Below are 25,004 nucleotides of genomic sequence, written 5' to 3'. Positions count from 1 at the left end.
ATACACTATGAATACACAACAATCATCTATAGTGTGTAGATATGTAAATCAGAATAAGGTTTCTGTCTAACCCTATAAATATAGAAATTATCTTGTATGTTACTGCACTATATTGAACAAACACAATATAATATCTTATGATTGCATGGTAGTGTGGTAATCATTGTAGTCTATGACTATGCTCTTTATAATATAATTAATAATTATAATTCATCTATAATAATAATAATAATAATAATCATTGTATTCTATGTCTATACCCTTTACAATTTCATCAATAATTATAATTAATCCATTATAATATTTTTAATCATTGTAGTATATGCCTATACTCTTTACATATAATTAATACTTATAATTAATCTATTATAATAATATTATTAATCATTGTAGTCTATGTCTATACTCTTTAACATATAATTAATAATTATAATTAATCTATTATAATAATATTATTAACCATTGTAGTCTATGTCTACACTCTTTACAATATAATTAATAATTATAATTCATCGCCTATAATAATAGTATTAATCATTGTAGTCTATGCCTGTACTCTTCACAATTTAATTCATAATTATAAATAATCTATTATAATAATATTATTAATCATTGTATTCTATACATATACTCTTTACAATATAATTAATAGGCTATATTATTATAATAATGTTATTAATCATTGTAGTCTATTACTCTTATGATAAGTTGTCTGACATTACTATTCTCTTTCTTCATATCAGCTTACTTTCAAACACAGATGGAATTATTCACATTTATACAGCAACAAAATGTATGATTTTCATTCTCTTTATTATTTATGCAAATGTATTTATAGCATGTAATTAAGAATGAGAATTCAACAGTATGTGGGCATGGGAGAAGACAAGCAAACTAAGCACCTCAATTTAGGCCACCAAGTACCAATTTACCCACAATCCTATTACAACCACTAAGACTGCAGATGGTCTGCTAAGTCTGAGAGAAGTACGGGGTGGTACAGAGATTTGTTCAGCACAGCCCCATATCAAACACACAGCCCCCTATCAAACACACAGCCCCATATCAAACACACAGACCCCTATCAAACACACAGACCCCTATCAAACACACAGACCCCTATCAAACACACAGCCCCCTATCAAACCCACAGCCCCATATCAAACACACACCCCCCTATCAAACACACAGACCCCTATCAAACAAACAGACCCCTATCAATTACACAGCCCCCCTATCAAACACCCCCCCCCATCAAACACACAGCCCCATATCAAACCCTCCAAAGCCCATTCAACCTTCAGTACAGGCATTTATCAACACACAACACAGCCTCTCTTACAGCCACACTGTAACTACAGCAAACCAACTGTACTCCATTGTTGTGTGTTAAAAAACGCAATTACACAGCACACTTTTTAATAGGATTTTGGGCTTTGGTGGTTTGGGCTCTTATGTGATGTTGAGAATGTGCCATTTGGACATTACGCCTTTCGCCATTCAGCAATTCAACTTTTATTCTGTTGTTGCCGTTGCTATAGTAACGGGCCCGGGCAGGCCAGTGGCGGGAGCTCGGAGCTGCAGGAGCCTCGGGGGTCCGATAGGAGCCGGCAGTGGAGACACTGTACCTGTCGAGATAACAGCAATACAACACACCCCATACTTACTGCTTAGCATCCTATACACTATAACGTATTTTAAACCGAGTACCACCGGATTAGACTAATGTTATTATCGTTGTTTAATTATCAAAACTTTAATATAAGTAACATAATAAACAATACAAAACTACAATTAACGTAAAAAAGTTGAAGAGTAACACAGAAACAGCGAGCCACCCAAATAAGTCCAGACATGTTAGGTTAAATTCTCGGTTTATCCCTGGAATCAAACTACGTTCAGCCCAAACCCTCAAGTTCCTGCCTGAATTTCACACACATTGATTTGCGGCCGTTTGTCATTGCCGCCGCTACCGGTCCGTGACTGGCTAGGTAACCCTCGGTCAGCCAGACTGGACCAAGAGGAGGAGTCTTCCGGCGTACATCCACCCGCGCTCCCCACCTCCCCACCTCCTCCTCCCCCCCTCTCCTCCCCTCCTAACCCAGCCCGTGCCCGTGCCCCTCTCCTCACTTTTTTTGCCTCTACTCTCTCACACGACTCGGACGGGACACACGGCCGCGGAATGGAGTCGGAAAGTAACCAGAGTAACCTGTCCGCCGCGGACTCGCCACACGACCCCTGGTACTCGTCTCGCTCGTCTTTGCTTATCTGTAAAGTTAAACTCCCATCAAAAAAATATCGTTAGAGAGAAAATATTCATGAAGTAACCAAACAAAGAGGGGGGGCTGAAGCGTGTCTCACCTCAGCCGCCTCTCCGCTCCGGACCCGGGACAGATTTATAGAGGCTGAGTGACGAGGTTCAGGCTCAAAGAGTTTGGTGGGAATACAGTTTAAAACTGAGCGGTTGTGTTTGTCTAAAGTGAATTCGGTGCACTTGTTGATTCTCCTTTTCGTGTTTTTTTTTGTACAGCAAAATGTTCATTGGCGGTCTGAGTTGGCAGACTACTCAAGGTGAGTGAAACTTTCACGGTAGCCCAAAACTTTTCCCGAAGCGGTAAAGCCGCTTTAGTTGAACGGGAGGTCGGACGGTTCCGCTGCGGTGTGAACGTCTTCAAAAATGTAACCTGCGCCACGTCCATTAAAGCAGTCCGTCTGCGAGGAGATTTAGATTAACGTTTTTTTTAAGAAGGACTTCGAGGTCGACGGCGCTAGATCAAGATGACTGTGTTCTTAAGGTAGGCCACGGTACAAAAGCCGTGTGTGTGTGTAACACGGGAGGTTTTCACGGGTGTTTTGATGCTGTTGGCTGTACCACTGTATGTAGGACACATACATGTTTTGAATTACGCTGGGTCTTTGTTAAAGGACACACACCACAGCCTCCCTGTCAGGGTACTTTAACAATTTTAATATGATTCATTGTTACCGCTGATTTCTCTATATAAGAGTCATACTGCGTGGAAGTTACTTTCACACAGGGTGATATAAAGATAACGAAAAGTAGACTAGGTTTATAAACAGGCTCATCTGATTCACATGGTAATTTAATTGATGTGAACGTTTTATTAGAATTAATTGGTTACAAATTTAGCATTTGCTAACAGCTAATACAAAAGTGTATTGTTTTAGTGTGTTCAGGGATTCCTGTAAGACTGTTGCTCCTGGTATAATGTTTTCAACTTCACATACACTCTCAGTCTATGGAAAGGACCGTGCACACATCTGCGTTCCTTCTTTCACGTTTCACCTCTAGTGTGGATGAGCGTTAGATCTGAGAACTTTTGTACTGGGTTGTGTGTTTCCAGAGGGTCTGAAGGACTACTTCTGCAAGTTTGGAGATGTGAAGGAGAGCATGGTAATGAGGGATCCAGTTACAAAGCGTTCCAGGTGAGGGGCGTGTCTGAGGGAGGGGCCTGCACCACCCCAACACACCACCACTACCATACATCCACCACCCCAACACACCACCACTAACATACCTCCACCACCCCAACACTCCTCCACCACTACCATACATCCACCACCCCAACACATCACCACTACCATACATCCACCACCCCAACACACCACCACTACTACCATACATCCACCACCCCAACACACCACCACTATCATACATCCACCACCCCAACACACCTCCACCACTACCATACATCCACCACCCCAACACATCACCACTACCATACATCCACCACCCCAACACACAACTAACATACCTCCACCACCCCAACACACCTCCACCACTACCATACATCCACAACCCCAACACACCACCACTAACATACCTCCACAACCCCAACACCCTTCCACCACTACCATACCTCCACAACCCCAACACATCACCACTACCATACATCCACCACCCCAACACTCCACCACCACTAACGTACCTCCACAACCCCAACACATCACCACTACCATACATCCACCACCCCAACACTCCTCCACCACTACCATACCTCCACAACCCCAACACACTACCATACCTCCACAACCCCAACACACCACCACTACCATACATCCACCACCCCAACACACCACCACTAACATACCTCCACCACCCCAACACACCACCACTAACATACTTCCACCACCCCAACACACCTCCACTACCATACATCCACCACCCCAACACACCACCACTAACATACTTCCACCACCCCAACACACCACCACTAACATACATCCACCACTCCAACACACCACCACTAACATACTTCCACCACCCCAACACACCACCACTAACATACTTCCACCACCCCAACACACCACCACTAACATACTTCCACCACCCCAACACACCACCACTAACATACTTCCACCACCCCAACACACCTCCACCACCATACATCCACCACCCCAACATTCCTCCACCACTACCATACATCCACCACCCCAACACACCACCACTACCATACATCCACCACCCCAACACACCACCACTACTACCATACATCCACCACCCCAACACACCACCACTACTACCATACATCCACCACCCCAACACATCACCACTACCATACATCCACAACCCCAACACACCACCACTACCATACATCCACCACCCCAACACACCACCACTAACATACTTCCACCACCCCAACACACCACCACTACCATACATCCACAACCCCAACACTCCTCCACCACTACCATACATCCACCACCCCAACACACCACCACTACCATACATCCACAACCCCAACACACCACCACTACCATACATCCACAACCCCAACACTCTTCCACCACTACCATACATCCACAACCCCAACACACCACCACTACCATACATCCACCACCCCAACACATCACCACTACCATACATCCACCACCCCAACACTCCACCACCACTAACATACCTCCACAACCCCAACACACCACCACTAACACACCTCATCCACTCCTAACACATCTCTACCACCTCCAACACTCCACCAATTCTCCTGCCACTTCCAAATGACCTAGACTACCTTATCTGTTACTTCCGGGTCAGCTAATGCAGGAGTGAGGTTGGTTCTGACTCTGTTCTTTTGTGCAGGAGTGAGGTTGGTTCTGACTCTGTTCTTTTGTGCAGGGGGTTTGGGTTTGTTACCTTTGCAGACCAGGCTGGCGTGGATAAAGTTCTGGCCCAGACTAGACACGAGCTGGACTCTAAAACAGTGAGTTTTCATTTTCTGAACAATTTTTTGTGTATTTTCTGTCCTTTTATAACCAGGCTTGTACGTCTCTACAGCGGCCACAGCTCAGTGAGATGTTGTAGTTAGACCTAGAGCCATGGACGCAGGGAGGACATTTTCTTTCTTGTCCTTTGAGCTGGATAATAGGGCCGATTTTTACAGAAATGTGGTATCCTCCAACAGACAAGAGTGCTTAGAGGCCACAGTGCTGCATGGAGGCCTTCAAGCCTGTTCAGTTTGTGCTTGAGTCAAAATCAATTAGGACCCGATTTGGAACAGGAGAGAAAGAGAGAGAGAGAGAGCACACTCCCCATCTCAGCCTCTCCCTCCCTCTGTGAGGTTGTCAGGGAAGAGTTCCTTTTCTGTAGCGATCGCTATGGTAACTTGGGGACCCGGGCAGGGTATAAGGGTCAGTTCATAAAAACCTGCTACAAACTAGCTACAAACGTCCCACACCTCATTACGCTTTCAAGGGGGGAGACCACTGTCCTTCCTGGCCCTGTAGCAGAGTCTTCGACAGACCTGTGATAGTATTCCTAGAACAACATTTAAAGTTTGAAACTTACACAGTTGCACAGTTGTGAATGAAGGAAGTGTGTGTGTGTGTGTGTGTGTGTGTGTGTGTGTGCACGCGCATAAGTCTTTGTCAGTGCTCAGAACAGGCGGGTCCTGGGACAATGGCGCCCGTTGGTTGCCATAGTGACTGTAGAGTCTCTCCCCTAGGGGTTCGGGGGGGGGGGGGGGGCATGAGAGGGAAAACTCTCATCTCTTTCTTCCTTCTCTCTCTCATCTCTTTCTTACTTCTCTCTCATTTCTTTCTTACTTCTCTCCTTTCTCACTATAATTTCTCTCAATATTTTTTATTTTTTTCTCTGCTCTTAGTCTTTCGGGGTAAATGTTTGTACAAGTATTCCACAATTACACAAGTATTCTTTTTTACTTCAAACTTTCTGGTAGAAATGGCTGTGCAGAGTGAGTAGTGGGAGTGAGAACACCGGTGTTAATGTGTCCACCTCCATGTGCTGTTCCTCTGTGAGACAGGGCTCAGATCAGTAGAGTCCCTCTGTGAGACAGGGCTCAAATCAGCAAAGTGCCTCTATGAGACAGGTCTCAGATCAGTAGAGTACACGATTATGCCAGTCAGCGTTTTGGCTCCCCAGTGTGCCATGGTGACCTGTTTGAACTGTTCTCCAAGATCACATTCCTGAAAACATGAAGATAGTCTTACAGCTTTACTCTGCCCTCGCTCTGTGTGTGAATGGAGGTTGGGAAGTTCATAGACACAGTGAACAGAGCTGCCCCGTGTTGGTCTGCCCCGTGTTGGTCTCCCCCGTGTTGTTCTGCCCCATGTTGGTCTCCCCCGTGTTAGTTTCCCCCATGTTAGTCTGCTCCGTGTTGGTCTCCCCCGTGTTGGTCTCCCCCGTGTTAGTCTGCTCCGTGTTGGTCTCCCCCGTGTTGGTCTCCCCCATGTTAGTCTCCCCCGTGTTAGTCTGCTCCGTGTTGGTCTCCCCCGTGTTGGTCTCCCCCGTGTTAGTCTGCTCCGTGTTGGTCTCCCCCGTGTTAGTCTGCTCCGTGTTAGTCTGCTCCGTGTTGGTCTCCCCCGTGTTAGTCTGCCCCGTGTTGGTCTCCCCCGTGTTAGTCTGCTCCGTGTTGGTCTCCCCCGTGTTAGTCTGCTCCGTGTTAGTCTGCTCCGTGTTGGTCTCCCCCGTGTTAGTCTGCCCCGTGTTGGTCTCCCCTGTGTTAGTCTGCTCCGTGTTGGTCTCCCCCGTGTTAGCCTGCTCCGTGTTGGTCTCCCCCGTGTTAGTCTGCCCCGTGTTGGTCTCCCCCGTGTTAGTCTGCTCCATGTTGGTCTGCCCTGTGTTAGCCTGCTCCGTGTTGGTCTCCCCCGTGTTAGTCTGCTCCGTGTTGGTCTCCCCTGTGTTAGTCTGCTCCGTGTTGGGCTCCCCCGTGTTGGTCTCCCCTGTGTTAGTCTGCTCCGTGTTGGTCTCCCCCGTGTTAGTCTCCCCCATGTTGGTCTGCCCTGTTTTAGCCTGCTCCATGTTGGTCTCACCCCGTATGAGGGGAGGTGGAGTGCTGGTCTGAGCTGGGTGGAGGTTCCCTGGGTGGAGGTGTGAGGGGAGGTGCTGTGCTGGTCTGAGCTGCTGCCCCTTCACACAGAAGCACCTCAGTGTGAGGAACATGGGGCTCTTTGTCCTTCCTTATACCTCCATGATGGTGCCGTATGGCCGTCTGCCGGGGACGATTTAGATTGGAGATTAGCTTAACGAGCACTGTACTGTAGCAGTGGAGGAGGGTAGAGAGAGAGAAATTAGTGCACTAGACTTCTTAAAAACTAATCAGATTTGTGTAAACAGGATTGAGTTATACGGTCCTACTTCATCTGTCCACCGTGTTGTCACCATGTGTGTAGCTCTGTTGTGGGTGTGTGAGGGGGTTGTGTCAGCCAGTGCTGACAGTGTTTCTTTGATTGGTGCTAAAAATGACTGAAGTGGTTATTAAATCGTTCGTGGGAAGCAGAGAAGCTGATTTGGACGGTTCAGGTACGCGGTTCAAGAGTTGCATGGTTTTTGTTATTTTGCGTTTGGTTAATTGAGGGGTTTTATATATGCTCCAAACTTTAAAAATACATTGTTTGTTAGTTTGTTTACTGCATTAGTACGGCGGGTTAGGTAAGTGTAAGAGGGTGTGTTTCCCAGAAAAGGAAAAACTGGAATCAAAGAGGATTCTTATTCACACTGCCCAGACAAACAGTGGCTGCTTCACTTCTACAACACTCTTCTAGAGTCACGCATGTGCGTTATGGGCTGTTTAACACACACACTCCAGCACTCAACTCACATTCGTTATGTTAAAATGTAAAAAAAAAAAAAACAGAATAAACAGGAATTAACAATGTTGTAGATTTTCCAAACATGTAAAACATGAAAAATATTTGTTTTAATTTATGTATTCATTTATTCATTAGTGAATTAACTGATTCATCATTGCCCTATGGAGAGGTATAGTGATTACCCTATAGAGAGGTATAGTGATTACCTTATAGAGGGGTATAGTGATTACCCTATAGAGAGAGGTATAGTGATTACCTTATAGACAGGTATAGTGATTACCCTATAGAGAGGTATAGTGATTACCTTATAGAGAGGTATAGTGATTACCTTATAGAGAGGTATAGTGATTACCTTATAGAGAGGTATAGTGAATACCCTATAGACAGGTATAGTGATTACCTTATAGAGAGGTATAGTGATTACCTTATAGAGAGGTATAGTGATTACCTTATAGAGAGGTATAGTGAATACCCTATAGACAGGTATAGTGATTACCCTATAGACAGGTATTGGGTTTACCCTATAGACAGGTATAGTGATTACCCTGTAGACATGTATAGTGATTACCCTATAGACATGTATAGTGATTACCCTATAGACAGGTATAGTGATTACCCTATAGAAAGGTATAGTGATTACCCTATAGACAGGTATAGTGATTACCCTATAGACAGGTATTGGGTTTACCCTATAGAGACAGGTATAGTGATTACCCTGTAGACAGGTATAGTGATTACCCTATAGAAAAGTATAGTGATTACCCTATAGACAGGTATTGGGTTTACCCTATAGAGACAGGTATAGTGATTACCCTGTAGACAGGTATAGTGATTACCCTATAGAAAAGTATAGTGATTACCCTATAGACAGGTATAGTGATTACCCTGTAGACATGTATAGTGATTACCCTATAGACAGGTATTGGGTTTACCCTATAGACAGGTATAGGGCAATGATGTGCAGCCTCCATCTGTCTGTGTTTAGCTGTGTGCTGTCGTTGCAGGGCTTGGTGTGATCTGTTTGCTGTGCCTTCTTCACTGCACTGCTGTGTCAGCTACTCTACTGTATGTTCATTTTGTTTATGTGTGTGTGTGCGTGTGTGTGTGTGTGTATGTGCTTGTTGTTTTTTTACCATGTACAGGAGTGTTGGAGATTCAGGAGTATAATGACATCGAGGTGAATATCAGACTAGTCTAGAGATCTGTAGATAAACTGTAGCTCCTGCAATCTCTATACAGTCTAGTCTAGACTTCTCACTCTGTCCTCTAGAATGGCAGTGAGACGCTGCTCCGTGTAGCCTGGCCATGTGTGGGGTGAAGCGGACTTGCGGAAACGGCTGTAGTCTGGAAGGCTGAGGGGGTGCAGCCTCCCAGCACCACACCAACCCTCTTAGACTCACACTAATCTGCTAGAGCTGTACTGCATTCACTCTCTTCTAGAACTTAACCTCAGTACAGCATGGAGTAGTCTAGAGTTCCATACTTAGCTGGACTAGAACAGATTCTAGACTAATATAGAGGTTTCAAGTGTTTGTATTCTAGCATGTTTGCATCTTGCATCTGGTCTTAAATGGTTGATTTTTTGCACATGGTATATGCCTACAGTGTGGTAACATTTGATGTGTACAATTTATCATAAAAATGCAATGAATTAAAATCCTACTTTACCTAGCAGTGCATCAGTGATGCCTGTGATCCGTAGTGCTGCTGTTGATTAAAGGGACTGGCACTGTTAGTGGTGCTCTGTGTTCATTCATGGATTCATTCATTCTGTGTTGGATTCATAGTCAAAGACAACACAGGTTTTTTTCAGTCCTTCTTAAACTTATCATTGAGTCAGAGTGAATCCTAAGTCAGAGTGAATCCTGAGTCAGAGTGAATCCTGAGTTATATGGAAGCCGGGGTAGAGTGAATCCTGAGTTAGAGTGAATTCTGAGTCAGAGAGAATCCTGAGTCAGAGTGAACCTGGGTTAGAGTGAACACAGGGGTAGAGGGTTCACACAGGGCTAGAGTGAACCAAATCCAGGGACAGAGTAAATCCAGAGGCAGACGGAGTGAACCCAGGGGTGGGAAGGGTGAACCCAGGGGCAGAGTGAACCTGGAGCGTAGTAAACCCAGAGTATAGTGAACCTAGGGGCAGAGTGCACCAAACCCAGGAGTGAATTAACTGACAAGCAGATGAAGTGAACCCAGAGGCAGGTGTAGTAAACCCAGTGGCAGGTGGAGTAAACCCAGTGGCAGGTGGAGTAAACCCAGGGGCAGGTGGAGTAAACCCAGGGGCAGATGTACTAAACCCAGGGGCAGGTGGAGTAAACCCAGGGGCAGGTGTAGTAAACCCAAGGGCAGATGTAGTAAACCCAGGGGCAGGTGGAGTAAACCCAGGGGCAGATGTAGTAAACCCAGGGGCAGGTGGAGTAAACCCAGGGGCAGGTGGAGTAAACCCAGGGGCAGATGTAGTAAACCCAGTGGCAGGTGGAGTAAACACAGGGGCAGGTGGAGTAAACCCAGGGGCAGGTGGAGTAAACCCAGGGGCAGGTGGAGTAAACCCAGGGACAGGTGGAGTAAACCCAGGGGCAGGTGGAGTAAACCCTTGTGGGCTTTTCTCTTGTTTTTAACTGTGTATTATTATCCAAGGTAGGATGTGGTTGTGATGTTAATTACAGGGTTGTGTGTGTGAGCATGTCTGAGTGTGTGTACCAGTTTGTGTGTGTGTGTGTATCTCTTCATGTGTGTATTGTCTGTGTGTATGTGTGGCGAATTTTGATATGTGTGTGTTTTCATGCACATTGTGTTTGAGAATGTGTATGTGAGGGTGAGTGCGTGTATGTGTGTGTTGTGTCAGTAGTTTTTTTGGGCAAGTCTGACCCTTCTCTCAGTGTGTGTGTGTGTGTGTGTGTGTGTGTGTGTGTGTGTGTGTGTGTGTGTGTGTGTGTGTGTGTGTGTGTGTGTGTGTGTGTGACAGATGGGGCTGGCAGCACTCTGCTGGTCTCTCCTTTCTCTCCTCGTCTCTCCTAGTAACCAGAGAACTTTTCTACTCCCACTGTCTCTTTGTCTGTGGGTGTTGACACAGAAACTCCCTCCCTCTCTCTCTTTCTTTCTCTCTCTCACTCTCAATCCACCCTGCTTTCTCACGCGCTTTTCCCCTCAGCTTTCACTCACTTTATCTCTCTCTTTCTCCCTGTCTAGTTTGTCCTGCTAAAATTGTTCCAGTGCTAGAGGATCAGTGCCTCAGTTCCATCTGTCCTGATCTCACAGTCACTCTGCGTATTTCGGTGGATGTGTCATATAACACACACACAACGTCCAGTTGCTGCAGTGTGTAGTCTGAGCTGAGGCAGGTGTCTTGAGATGCTGTGGAACCCACACTGGTGACAAACAGGAGAGGCAGACCCTCACGTGAGCAGTCCAGCACACCTACGCAGGAGAGTGAGACCCTCATGTGAACAGTCCAGCACACACAGGCAGCAGAGAGGGGCCCTCACGTGAGCAGTGCAGCACACAAACACAGGAGAGGGGGGCCCTCACGCGAGCAGTCCAGCACATACAGGCAGCAGAGAGGGGCCCTCACGTGAGCAGTCCAGCACAAACACGCAGGAGAGAGGCTCCCTCACGTGAGCAGTCCAGCACACACACATGCAGGGGAGGGAAGCCCTCACGTGAGCTCTCCCACACACAGGCAGACGAGGGAGGCCCTCACGTGAGCTCTCCCACACACAGGGTCCTCTCTCCCCAAGGCAGTCTGCTCTTGTTAATCCTGCATGTCTCACCTCTTCTCCAGATCGACCCAAAAGTGGCATTCCCTCGCAGAGCCCAGCCCAAGGTACATCTGTGCACCTGCCTGTGTGTCTGTCTGTACGTCTGTCTGTCCATCTGTCTCTGTGTATCTGTCTTGTCTTCACATGTATCATAATGATGAGGAGCTGTTTGTTCACACGCTCCTCTTCTCTTAGCTGGTGACCAGGACGAAGAAGATCTTTGTTGGGGGTTTGTCAGTGAACACCACAGCTGAAGATGTGAAGCAGTACTTTGACCAGTTTGGGAAGGTAAGTGAACCGCCGTGTGGGTGGGGTGTGTGGGTGGGGTGTGTGGTGGGGGTGTGTGGTGGGAGGTGTGGTGGGGGTGTGTGGTGGGAGGTGTGTGGGTGGGAGGTGTGGGTGGGAGGTGTGGTGGGGGTGTGTGGTGGGGTGTGTGGGTGGGGTGTGTGGTGGGAGGGGTGTGGGTGGGAGGTGTGGTGGGAGGTGTGTGGTGGGGGTGTGTGGGTGGGAGGTGTGGTGGGAGGTGTGTGGTGGGTGGTGTGGTGGGTGGGGTGTGTGGTGGGTGGGGTGTGTGGTGGGAGGTGTGGGTGGTGGGAGGTGTGGGTGGGGGTGTGTGATGTGAGGTGTGGGTGGGGGTGTGTGGTGGGTGGGGTGTGTGGTGGGAGGTGTGGTGGGGGTGTGTGGTGGGGTGTGTGGTGGGGTGTGTGGTGGGGTGTGTGGGTGGGGTGTGTGGTGGGTGGGGTGTGTGGTGGGTGGGGTGTGTGGTGGGGGTGTGTGAGTGGGGTGTGTGGTGGGAGGTGTGGTGGGGGTGTGTGGTGGGAGGTGTGGGTGGGGTGTGTGGTGGGTGGGGTGTGGGTGGGGTGTGGGTGGGAGGTGTGGTGGGAGGTGTGGTGGGGGTGTGTGGGTGGGTGTGTGGGTGGGGTGTGTGGTGGGTGGGGTGTGTGGTGGGAGGTGTGGTGGGGGTGTGTGGTGGGGGTGTGTGGGTGGGTGTGTGGGTGGGGTGTGTGGTGGGTGGGGTGTGTGGTGGGAGGTGTGGTGGGGGTGTGTGGTGGGGGTGTGTGGGTGGGTGTGTGGGTGGGGTGTGTGGTGGGTGGGGTGTGTGGTGGGAGGTGTGGTGGGGGTGTGTGGGTGGGGTGTGTGGTGGGAGGTGTGTGGGTGGGGTGTGTGGTGTGGTGGGAGGTGTGTGGGTGGGGTGTGTGGTGGGTGGGGTGTGTGGTGGGTGGGGTGTGTGGTGGGAGGTGTGGTAGGGGTCTGGGTGTAAAACAGCAAGGGTTACCAAGATTTGGGAAGCTCTATGATTACACTAAGATGTTTGCAGGATGGGGTAGATGAATATGATTGTGAGGAGTTGTAGAAGTGGCTTTAATGCTCCTGGAGGAACAGATTGGCTAAAGTTGGTGGGCCGAGTTTGTTGGACACGGTGGGGGAGGAGGGCACTTGAATCAGAATTAATCTGATGGAACAGCTGCTGCTACCCTGAACACCCCCCCACCGTTACCACGGTGACCCTGCCCGTCCATTGTCCCCAAGTAATTCAGCGGGCAAAAGGTTTTGTTGTGTGTGTGTGTGTGTGTGTGTGTGTGTGTGTGTGTGTGTGTGTGTGTGTGTGTGAGTGTGTGTGTGTGAGCGAGTGTGTGTGTGTGTGTATGTGTGTGTGTGTGTGTGTGTGTGTGTGTGTGTGTGTGTGTGTGTGTGTGTGTGTGTGTGTGAGTGTGTGTGTGTGAGTGTGTGTGTGTGAGCGAGTGTGTGTGTGTGTGTATGTGTGTGTGTGTGTGTGTGTGTGTGTGTGTGTGTGTGTGTGTGTGTGTGTGTGTGAATGCGTGTGTGAAAGAGACAGAGAGGAAGGGAGAGAATGTGTGTGTGTGGTGTGTGTGTGGAGGGGTGAGTGAGTGTGTGTAATGGGAGGAGGTGTAGTCATTACTGGAGCTACAACAATACCACTTTAAGCTGGTGTCCTCTTCACACAACGCCACTCAGACACAGCCTGAGACTAGAGAGTCTTTCTCTCTCCAGTGTCCAGCTGCATCGTTGTGACCACGAACTGGACTGGTTCTTGGTCGGGCGGTCTGGACTAATATTTGGTCTGGACTGTTCAGGATTGGAATGGACAGAACTTGTTTGGATTGGACTGTAATCTGGATTAATCTCTGGACTGGAGTGGTCTGGACTGTGGTCTGTGGAGGGTAGTGTACATGAGCTATACAGACTGGCCTTGTAGTGTCTGGGGAGGTTCCAGATGAATGCACCTCACTGGAGTCTTCGTTGACTGCCCTGATTTGGCTGGAGGGCGGGAGAGCGATGGAGTGAGACAGAAGAGACAGGTGTATGGTGCGGAGACCCACATCCTCATGGTCACAGCAGTAACCAGTCAGTAAACATACGTGTCACAGGGACAGGACCCAAATGCTTACAGGGGCCGAGAGGTTACAATGTCCCCAGTTTTGCAGGGACAGAGACCAAGAGGGGCATTGTAGTAGGTTCATTCTCCCAGAAACGTATGAAGCTGATTGTCCTCACAGACTGGTCAGCCTAACTCTATAGGCCTATACCAATCCCTAGATCTAAATCTAGACCCTAACCCTAGACTCTAACTCTGGACCGTAACTGTGGATCCTCACCCTAGACCCGAACCCGTTAGCCTGTACCAGCTCACAGAGGAGTTGTCAGAGTTGTTGACTATTTCGTATTCACACACACTCACACGCATACGCATATGCACAAACCCACACAGGGGTTTGTGTTCCCTGACCTTCACCCTTGACCCCTACGATCCCAGTCACCAGCCTGGGAATACACACACACAAACACACACATACACATATACATGCTGACCACAAGTCTAAAATCTCCATCTGTCTTGACCGCAGGCGAACCGTGCTACTTTGAACCGTGCTACGTTGTCCTGATCTGATTTCGACAGCATCATGTTTTAGTGTGTTAGTATCAAAATAACCCCATAAAAAACTCTGGTAGGCAGCACTGAGGAGGCAGTGTGAGATGCTATTATTAATCCACAAGACTGTGTGTGTGTGTGTGTGTGTGTGTGTGTGTGTGTGTGTGTGTGTGTGTGTGTGTGTGTGTGTGTGTGTGTGTGTGTGTGTGTGTGAACTCTGTCAATGTTCAGGAACAGGTTTGGAATGTACTGTATACTATTGTGTTAATGTGTTACCTGAATAGCATCCTATTCTGATGGATTCATGCGGTGCGTAAGCATGGGGGTCTTCTGTAGTTAGGGTGGAGGAGTGGTGTAGGGTTAGGGTGGAGGCTTGGCCTGATGGGGGCAGTGGTATTAAGGGTTCCTGCGTGGGCTGTGTGTTAGTGAGAAGCACTTCATGTCCTGATCAGGGTGTAGTACAGCTGACTCTTCAGATGTCTGAGATTCTGTGTCTTACTGTCACCTCCCATTTCTGCTTTCTGTAGGTGGATGATGCCATGCTTATGTTTGATAAGACCACCAACAGACACAGAGGTGAGTTACACTGGTACATAATCCTCTCTCTCTCTTCTCTCTCTCTCTCTCTCTCTCTCTCTCTCTCTTCTCTCTCTCTCTCTCTCTCTCTCTCTCTCTCTCTCTGTATATCTCTCTCTTCCACCGTAGCTCTAGGACAGGGGTACTCAACTGGCGGACCGCGGTCCGGATCCGGACCCGAACGCAGTCCTGTCCGGACCCAATCTCATTCCTGATTAACTGGATACGGACCAAAACAAAACCGTAGCATTTATTTCAGGGCTATTGAAAAAACACTCCGTCACGAGTGTTCCGTTTGCCACCCCCGCGCAACAACTTACGTTCGCCACCCCGCTCAACAACATGCCTGCCTGGTTGACGCTTCGCGAAAATGACGTAATCGCTGTGGCTCCGCGTGTGCGCGAGTGTCTCGCGCGCTGTCGGTTCGAGAGGTCGTGCATCTCTCGAATTTTGTAACTTTGCGCCGCGCTTCAGCGCAATGAACAAAGTCACGTTTTCAGGGTTCATACACCTTTATAAGGTGGAATTAAAGCACTTGTACGTCACTTTCAAGGTCCATTTCAATATTTCCCAGCATGTTAAACATAATTAAGTTAAATATTTATACATATACTCGAAATAATTCGCTTTTTATCACATTATTTAATGGTTGTTTATTTAAAAAACGCCCAATCTTCACGTCTTCACGTTCTCTCATGTTTCGTCCTGGAATTACAAGAGGCTCGTATTTGTTAACCTAATACAAGAGAACTATTCAGTCAGACAGCTATTTGTTGTGAAACCAAGTAGTTACAATTTCAAGCATTTTAAAGTACTTTAACCTAAATTCCAGCACTTTTCAAACCTGAAACATATAGCAACATTAAAATTGGTCAGGTAAATGTTCATTCCCCTGTTTTGAGGGGTGTTTCTACCACATATCGTTTCGGACAAAACGCCTATCGTTTCGGAGAACACTGCAGTGACGCTCGCGAAAGTATAAACGCCTCCACCGTTCGCGCACCGTACCCCCCCCCCCCCCCCCCCCCCCCGCTCAACAACTTACGTTCGCCACCCCCGCCGCACCGGACCTCAGGGCACAGGTATCTGCCAAAATTGGACCGCGGACAAATTTAGTTGAGTACGCCTGCTCTAGGATATACTCTGAAGAGTGAGGCATGGTAATTAGTGCGTTGTTAATTGGAGACTTTTATGTTAAACCCTCATTAAGGGCTTGTTCCCGCCCCCTGATGTCCCTACAGCTGATTGATTATGACAGGCTGCTCCAACTACCCAGCTCAGTGGGAGGGGCAGAGAGGGGGGGTATGGAGAAAGGGAAAGGTCTCTTTATATATTACTGATGGTGCAACATGAAAAATATTATCAGTATATTATGCTAATGATTATATTAGAAATATTATCAGCAAATTATTCTAATTATTATATTAGAAATATCCAAAATGTTAACATGTAAAGCACATTCATGCTGGGCCACATCTAATGTCTTTTTTAAGTTCCTTTCTCTGCATGACAAAATAAAAGGACTTTTCATTCTGTTGTTAACAAACATTCAGTCCCGAGTTCCTGACTGAGCTGCAGGACGAGTTATGATTCTGTTATAATTCTGAGGGGTTAAGACTCAGATGGGTTATGACTCCGATGGGTTATGACTCTGTTATGACTCAAATGGGTTATGACTCTGTTATGACTCTGATGGGTTATGACTGATGGGTTACGACTCTGATGGGTTATGACTCTGATGGGTTACGACTCTGTTATGACCCTGATGGGTTATGACTCTGTTATTACTCTGATGGGTTATGACTCTGTTATGACTCTGATGGGTTATGACTCTGATGGGTTACGACTCTGATGGGTTACGATTCTGATGGGTTACGACTCTGATGGGTTATGATTCTGATGGGTTATGATTCTGTTATGACTCTGATGGGTTACGACTCTGTTACAACTCTGATGGGTTATGACTCTGATGGGTTATGATTCTGTTATGACTCTGATGGGTTACGACTCTGTTACAACTCTGATGGGTTATGACTCTGATGGGTTATGACTCTGATGGGTTATGACTCTGATGGGTTACGACTCTGATGGGTTACGACTCTGATGGGTTATGACTCTGATGGGTTATGACTCTGATGGGTTATGACTGATGGGTTACGACTCTGATGGGTTATGACTCTGTTATGACTCTGATGGGTTATGACTCTGATGGGTTACTACTCTGATGGGTTACTACTCTGATGGGTTATGACTCTGATGGGTTACTACTCTGATGGGTTACGACTCTGATGGGTTACGACTCTGATGGGTTATGACTCTGTTATGACTCAGATGGGTTACGACTGATGGGTTATGACTGAATATGTGAGATGTTTAGAGTGCAGTGTGTAGAGTGTGTGGGGTGTGTAGAGTGAGGTGTGTAGAGTGAGTAAAGAGTATAGTGCTTTGAGAGTGCAGTGCAAGTACAGTGGGTAAAGTGTGATGAGTGTGTAAAGTGGGTAGAGTCTGTGTGGAGTGTAGCATGTGCGGAGTGTAATGGAGTGTAAAGCGTGTGATGTGTAGAATGTGTGGAGGAGTGTAGAGTAGTGTGGAGTGTGTATTGTGTAGAGAAGGTAGTGTGTGTAGATTTTAGACTCTATAGTGTATATAGAGTGGGTAGTGTGTGTAGAGTGGGTAGTGTATGTAGTGTGGGTAGTGTATGTAGAGTGGGTAGTGTGGGTAGTGTGGGTAGTGTATGTAGAGTGGGTAGTGTGTGTAGAGTGGGTAGTGTATGTAGAGTGGGTAGTGTATGTAGAGTGGGTAGTGTGGGTAGTGTATGTAGAGTGGGTAGTGTGTGTAGAGTGGGTAGTGTGGATAGTGTATGTAGAGTGGGTAGTGTGGGTAGTGTATGTAGTGTGGGTAGTGTGGGTAGTGTATGTAGAGTGGGTAGTGTATGTAGTGTGGGTAGTGTATGTAGAGTGGGTAGTGTGGGTAGTGTATGTAGAGTGGGTAGTGTGTGTAGAGTGGGTAGTGTATGTAGAGTGGGTAGTGTGTAGAGCTGGGCGATTAATCGATATTATCTATTAATTCGAATTTACAGTTAAGGACGATGTGTTTTTAAGAAAATCGATTTTCTGAGATTTAATTTTCACCACCGACGCTGCACTGTGGGCTCCCGTAGTTCAGTGAGTTTAGCACCTCCCACCCATCCACCCTCAAAACACACACACACAAACATGACGGCGGAACTTGTGTCCAAGAAAAGAGCAACTAGCTCCGTGATCTGGAGTTGGTTCGGTTTTGCGGCGTCAGATGTAGACCAAACAAGTCCTCGCTGTAAGGTGTTTGAAACCGATAGAGGGAGAGAGCGAAGAGTGCTATTCAGTTGCGCTGTCAATAAAGTTTCCCTCCGCGGGATATTTTGGATTAAGCAGTTTCTGCCTCGGTCACCGAACCCGCTTCAATGGATTATACTTTCGCGAGTGACCGTAGCGCGCGGCTCCGGGCACCTCGCGAGTGTGTAAAATGGAGACAAATTAAGTATTATATCGCGATCCATTATTAGTGTTGACTTGTAACTCCTGCGGTAGCCCAACTCAAAAGTAGACCAAAAAACCGCACCCCGCGACCCCATAATTTTTACCCGCGGCTGGATTTTCCAAACAAGCCCAATTTGGCGTGAAAACGCGAACCTGGCAACTATTGTAGTATAAAGTATAAACTGTGGTAGTATAAAGAAACAGTGGAAGGAACATTTACCTGACGAATTTTAATGTTACATTGTGTTTCAGGTTTGAAAAGTGCTGGAATTTAGGCTAAAGTGAGGGGAGCCCTGTTCTTAATCAGAATGTAGACAGCGTGACTGTCAGTACAACATGCAAGAATTGTTCAATTGTATTTGTTTTCCATTTTATTAAAGGGCACCAAATTATTTATATCTATTTATTTTTTGAGGGTGTGTTTTATTTATTTATTTTAAGTTTGAGGTTGCATTGTGTCAATGCTTAAAGTATGTTGGAGAAAACCTTCTAAAAGTTACTGAATGTTCTCACTTGTTTACAATTTGTTTCTGCTTGCACTTTAACCCCAAAGGGGAAATTTAAGTGAAAAATAAATTAAAACTTTTTTTTACCATTCCTTTATCATCTGTAGTTTTTTAGTAGAGGAAAATAAATCTATTAAAATCGAAAATCGGATTAAAAAAAAATTAATCGAAGATTTTTTTGGAGGGCCATATCGCCCAGCTCTAGTAGTGTGGGTAGTGTGGGTAGTGTATGTAGAGTGGGTAGTGTGTGTAGAGTGGGTAGTGTATGTAGAGTGGGTAGTGTATGTAGAGTGGGTAGTGTGGGTAGTGTATGTAGAGTGGGTAGTGTGAGGTGTGTAGAGTGGTGTGAAGTGTGCAGTTTGTGTGGAGTTTGGAGTGTGTCGTGTTTTGTGTGGTGTGGTGTGTGGAGTGTGTTGTGTGGAGTTGAGTGTGGAGTTTGGAGTGTGTCGTGTTTTGTGTGGTGTGGTGTGTGTAGTGTGTGTGGAGTGTGTTGTGTGGAGTTGTGTGTAGTGTGTGTGGAGTTTGGAGTGTGTTGTGTTTTGTGTGGTGTGGTGTGGTGTGAAGTGTGGAGTGGTGTGTAGTGTGTGTGGAGTGGTGTGGAGTGTGTGGTGTCTATAGGAGGAAGGTTGCAGAATCTCTGTGCTGCTCACTGCTCTTCACTGTGGTCTCAGTGTGTCTGTGCTGCTCACTGCTCTTCACTGTGGTCTCAGTGTGTCTGTGCTGCTCTCTGCTCTTCACCGTACTTCACCGTCTCAGTGTCTCTCCGTTGTCTCTCCACTGTCTCTAGGGTTCGGCTTTGTGACATTTGAGAATGAGGACGTGGTGGAGAAAGTGTGTGAGATCCACTTCCATGAAATCAACAACAAGATGGTGAGGGTTCAGTTAGCACTGGTCCATCTGGTTTTCCTGGATCTCTGTTGTACTCGGACTCTGTGCTTCAGGCCTGTTCTACTGTGGTGGCTCCACCTGTTTGTAACAGACCTGCTCTCCTACTGACCACAGACCAGCTTCTACTAACCAAAGACCTGCTCTCCTACTGACTACAGACCAGCTCCTACTAACCAAAGACCTGCTCTCCTACTGACCACAGGTGGAGTGCAAGAAGGCTCAGCCAAAAGAAGTGATGTCACCAGCCGGGTCATCGAGGGGGCGTGCACGGGTCATGCCCTATGGGATGGATGCCTTCATGCTAGGCATAGGCATGCTGGGTAATTCCTGCAACCAGTGCTCCCGAGGGCCTGGACAAGCACTCTGCTGCCACCTTGTGTGTAAATCAGGATCAGCTGTTTCTCACAGTCTAGTATAACATTTCTCTCTCTCTCTCTCTCTCTCTCTCTCTCTCTCTCTCTCTCTCTCTCTCTCTCTCTCTCTCTCTCTCTCTCTCTCTCTCTCTCTCTGGGTTTATGTGTCAGGCTACCCTGGCTTTCAGGCACCCTATTCTGGGCGCAGCTACACCAGTCTGACCCCTGGCTACACGTATCAGTTTCCTGGTAAGACAGCACATCACATGCCTTCATTGGTCTCCTACACATGCAGTTAAATCAGCACTGAGAAAAACTACTAACAACAGCAATTTCTATAGTGAGGCAACCATTTCTCTCACTCTCTCTCACACACACACACATACTGCTGGTGAAGGGCCCAGGGTAACACACCTCTACACTGGCTTACTAAGCTATACATTATGTAGTTGCAGTGGTTAGTGTGTGTATGAGTGTGTGTGTGTGTGTGTGTGTGTGTGTGTGTGTGTGTGTGTGTGTGTGTGTGTGTGTGTGTGTGTGTGTGTGTGTGTGTGTGTGAGAGAGAGAGAGAGAGCGTGTGCATTTAAACAGTTTAAATAGCTTAAACGATGTCTTTGTTTTTGATCTAGAATTCCACTTAGAGAGGACACCCCTCCTGACTTCACCTCACCCCCCTGAGCTCACAGGTTAGTGTCTTTCTGAACTTTACAGGCATGCTAATCTCCCACACACACACACACTCACAATCACGCATACAAGCAAATACAGACTCAAAACACACTGCTCTACCACTGTATGTGTGCCTTACTGCTCTGTAAGTGTGTGTAGTCTACTGCTGTTGTTCATAGAGCTTAACCCTAACTCAACCCTAACTCATAATAACACTTACAATTATTGTTTATGGAGATTACATGACTATATGCTCGATTTTATACAACTCTTAGCAACAGGTGTGGCTGAAATACACAGTCATTAAAAGGGGGTGTACATTTATTTTTGGCCATATAGTGTTCGAAGGATTACTACTGTTACATCTGTATGTTGTTCAGCTTTCTGAGATGTCTGTGTTTTTGTGGACTGTGTCCCTGTCTCTGCGTGTGTAGCCATCCCTCTGACAGCATACAACCCCATGGCAGCAGCCGCAGCTGCAGCAGCCGTAGTCCGAGGTGAGTGGGGTTGTTCTCACTGACCTGGTCACACCACACAGACCTGATCAAACTACACAGACCTGGTCACACCACACGGACCTGGTCACACCACATGGACCTGGTCACACCACACAGGCCTGATCAAACAACACAGACCTGGTCACACCACACAGACCTGATCAAACCACACGGACCTGGTCACACCACACGGACCTGGTCAGACCACACAGTCCTGGTCACACCACACGGACCTGGTCACACCACACGGACCTGGTCACACCACACAGGCCTGATCAAACAACACAGACCTGGTCACACCACACAGACCTGATCAAACCACACAAACCTGGTCACACCACACGGACCTGGTCACACCACACGGACCTGATCAGACCACACAGACCTGGTCACACCACACGGACCTGGTAACACCACACGGACCTGGTCACACCACACAGGCCTGATCAAACAACACAGACCTGGTCACACCACACAGACCTGATCAAACCACACAGACCTGGTCACACCACACAGACCTGATCACACCACACAGATCTAATCACACCACACGGACCTGGTCACACCACACAGACTGGTCATACTACACTAACCTCATCACACCACACAAACCTGGTCACACAACACAGACTGGTCATACTACACCAGCGTTTCTCACTAGTGGGGCGCATGGGTATTGCAGGTGGAGTGCAAGCAATTGGAAGAAATGAACCTTTTTAAGCCTGTCGTTTTAATGCCTGTTCGTTTTGCATAAGCCCCGGTTGTTTAAAATGTCTGCGGAACAGACCCAGTTGTATCAGACAGATCCTGTTATGTTACACAGACTTCACCCAACTCATCGCTTACTCAACATCTCTTACATGGAAAATATAAAGTTATAAGGGCAAACAGCAAAAGTAAAAAAATAAATAAATAGATACCCATTACATAAATTATTTCCATAGGCTCCGCCCCCTCTCGCTCTGCTGGATTTCTTAGCACCAGCAGCCCTGGACCAATGGCAGAGCTGTATGGAACGACCAATCAGGACTCAACAGTCAGCAGCTACATCAGTGCTGCAAGCCCCGCTCCTAGCACTGGATTCAGTCACAGCCTTGGGGTAAGACTCCTCCCACCACACACGCAGCCTCATTACTCAAATACGCCTCAGTGATACTTATGGAACACAGTTTAAGGCAACTTCAGGCAACATTGAAAAAAGTAGGTTAAGATAAATCTATTCACAATGTACACATTACGTACATGTGTATCATGTACACAGAATTCTGTTCATCGCGGTGTAGTTATGCACCTCTGTGTTCAGAGATGGTAAATATGGCACACTGCTGGAGCAGATGTGCTATGATTCACTGGTGGATCTCATATGCTGTGGTTGGCAGTGGGACTGACGTTCTATTGTTGTTCACTCTCTCAGGGCCCCCTGATCGCTACAGCCTTTACCAACGGCTACCACTGAGAAGGTGAGTGATGACATGATTGCTTCAACATATCAGGGCTGTGTGACTGTCACACACATTCTGCTCCTCTCCAGTAACTGGCAGTGATGACAGTCGGCTGTGTTTGTGTCCTAAAGGTGGCAGGACGAACATGAAGCGATCAGGCCTACGCCTGTCCCACACCTCCCAGTGGAATCAACACTAGTGCTTCCTGCATTGCTGTTACATCACCTGTACTAACCCTCTGTCTGCTCCACTCTTAATGGAAGGATGTGTACATATTCAGATTATTCTCTGGAAGCAGTTTCTTTCTTTTTTTAACCTGTCTGTATGTTTCTCTTATACTTTCATTCTTCCTGATTTTCTGTTAATTGGACATGCTGTTCAATTTTTTATGAAACTATTCATGTGTTTTGAGGCACTGTAGGTTTACAATTGTAGGGTTTTAGATGTTTAACAATTTAATGGGAGCAAAGATGTGTCCTGGGTGCAGTTTGTGGTACATTTGAAAGTATGTGATGAATTTCAGATGAAACATTTTTCTACGAAGGAAAATATTGGAAGGAATGTCAAAATGTATATTTGGTAGTTTTGGAACTGGATTTATGATATTGCTCATGATCACAGCGATGATATTAACCAAGCACATAATTGTCATTCAGAGTTAGATTTGACCCTTTTGTCTTGTAAAGGATTTTAAATGCTCTCTTTTTGATCGTATTGAGATCACTAGATCCATTCATTAATTTTGTAAAGGATTTTACATGCTCTCTTTTGGATCATATTGAGATCACTAGGAGATCCAGTCATTCATTTTGTAAACATCTGTGAGGTGTGATTTCTGTGTGAGTCTTAACACGCACATGTACACTTAAAACACAAGACAGTCTTTGTTTCTCTAAATGTAATATTTTGACCTTTTTTTAACTTGAAATGTTTTTGTTTTGTATGTTGCTGAGGAAAGTGAACTATGTGAATGACAAGCTACTAATAATGCTGGAGGTGTGTGTGTGTGTGTGTGTGTGTGTGTGTGTGTGTGTGTGTGTGTGTGTGTGTGTGTGTGTGTGTGTGTGTGTGTGTGTGTGTGTGTGCGTGTGTCTGTGTGTCTATGTGTGTGTGTGTGTGTTGTGTGTGTGCACCTGTGTGTGATTAGTGCTGTCATGGTCTAATGTATTCCCTTGTATAAGAGGATTTAAAATGTGAATTTAATATTGTTCCTAACATCCATTATGCTGTAAACATCACTGTCACATTCACTGTTTATGCCAGGCACACTAAACCATCACCTTTGTGTCCATCATGGGCCGATCCTGAGGTTGCTCTGTTGAACTATTGTTCAAAAAGCCTGCCCCTACTGGACAAAATGAAACACTGCAACAATAAAATCAGGTTTGGGGAGATTTTTTAAATGACTGATTTAGATCAGGTACTTCAACATCTCTAGATAATGTATCATGTCAAGTTTCACTGTTTGTAAGAAATGAACATTTCAAAAATTCCTAATAAATTATTTCCAAACATTACAGCTCTTGTGCATTTACAGTGCATTTGTCCACTTTGTGTAACTAATCTAAACTAGTCTGGATTATCTGAAAACAAACATCTTTTCTGTGCTTTTTACATCTGGATTGCTTCTGCCTTGCTTGAGTTTAAATATGCTGACTGATATTTCCTTTTCATGTTTATGTTGGCCAGTCCTTTAATTAAAAGGTCATGTTACAGTTTTATCAGTTGATTTGGTATATTTCTCACATCATGGTTTACATTGGCATCACAAGTGCATTTCTCAAAGCAGTTAGTGCAAACAGCAAAACTCAATGAAATACCTGCAAAAGCACATACT

The 25,004-nt window shown here is 46.4% G+C and overlaps 1 protein-coding gene and 1 long non-coding RNA gene across 2 annotated transcripts; one reads left to right on the top strand and one right to left on the bottom strand.

The window, feature by feature from the left end:
• Positions 1-1,278: 1,278 nt before the first annotated feature.
• On the bottom strand, positions 1,279-2,861 carry LOC143512728 (uncharacterized). Its single transcript, XR_013130515.1, has 3 exons — positions 2,362-2,861; positions 2,131-2,268; positions 1,279-1,628 (listed from the first exon to the last, which is right to left on the bottom strand). It is a non-coding gene; the product is annotated as an uncharacterized LOC143512728 (long non-coding RNA).
• Positions 2,085-24,686, top strand: msi1b (musashi RNA binding protein 1b). The gene is made up of 15 exons (XM_077003341.1): positions 2,085-2,241; positions 2,531-2,571; positions 3,366-3,447; positions 5,138-5,222; positions 11,849-11,890; positions 12,021-12,113; positions 15,246-15,294; positions 20,106-20,188; positions 20,409-20,526; positions 20,731-20,808; positions 21,189-21,245; positions 21,663-21,725; positions 22,670-22,824; positions 23,140-23,185; positions 23,299-24,686. Exons 1-14 carry the CDS (start codon positions 2,183-2,185, stop codon positions 23,179-23,181), a joined length of 1,047 nt encoding a protein of 348 aa, XP_076859456.1. The 5' UTR covers positions 2,085-2,182; the 3' UTR covers positions 23,182-23,185; positions 23,299-24,686.
• The last annotated feature ends 318 nt before the right edge of the window (positions 24,687-25,004 follow it).

This window comes from Brachyhypopomus gauderio, chromosome 4 (genome assembly GCF_052324685.1).
Source record: "Brachyhypopomus gauderio isolate BG-103 chromosome 4, BGAUD_0.2, whole genome shotgun sequence".
Classification (NCBI taxonomy): domain Eukaryota; kingdom Metazoa; phylum Chordata; class Actinopteri; order Gymnotiformes; family Hypopomidae; genus Brachyhypopomus; species Brachyhypopomus gauderio.
Note: the sequence above shows the minus strand (reverse complement) of the source record. Positions and strands in the feature narration are given on the sequence as shown.

Excerpts from the sequence above, each read along its gene's own strand:
- msi1b (XM_077003341.1), top strand. The coding sequence starts at position 2,183 with ATGGAGTCGGAAAGTAACCAGAGTAACCTGTCCGCCGCGGACTCGCCA. Across the intron at positions 20,809-21,188 it reads CTACACGTATCAGTTTCCTG|AATTCCACTTAGAGAGGACA; the intron begins GTAAGACAGCAC and ends TTTTTGATCTAG. Across the intron at positions 21,246-21,662 it reads TCACCCCCCTGAGCTCACAG|CCATCCCTCTGACAGCATAC; the intron begins GTTAGTGTCTTT and ends CTGCGTGTGTAG.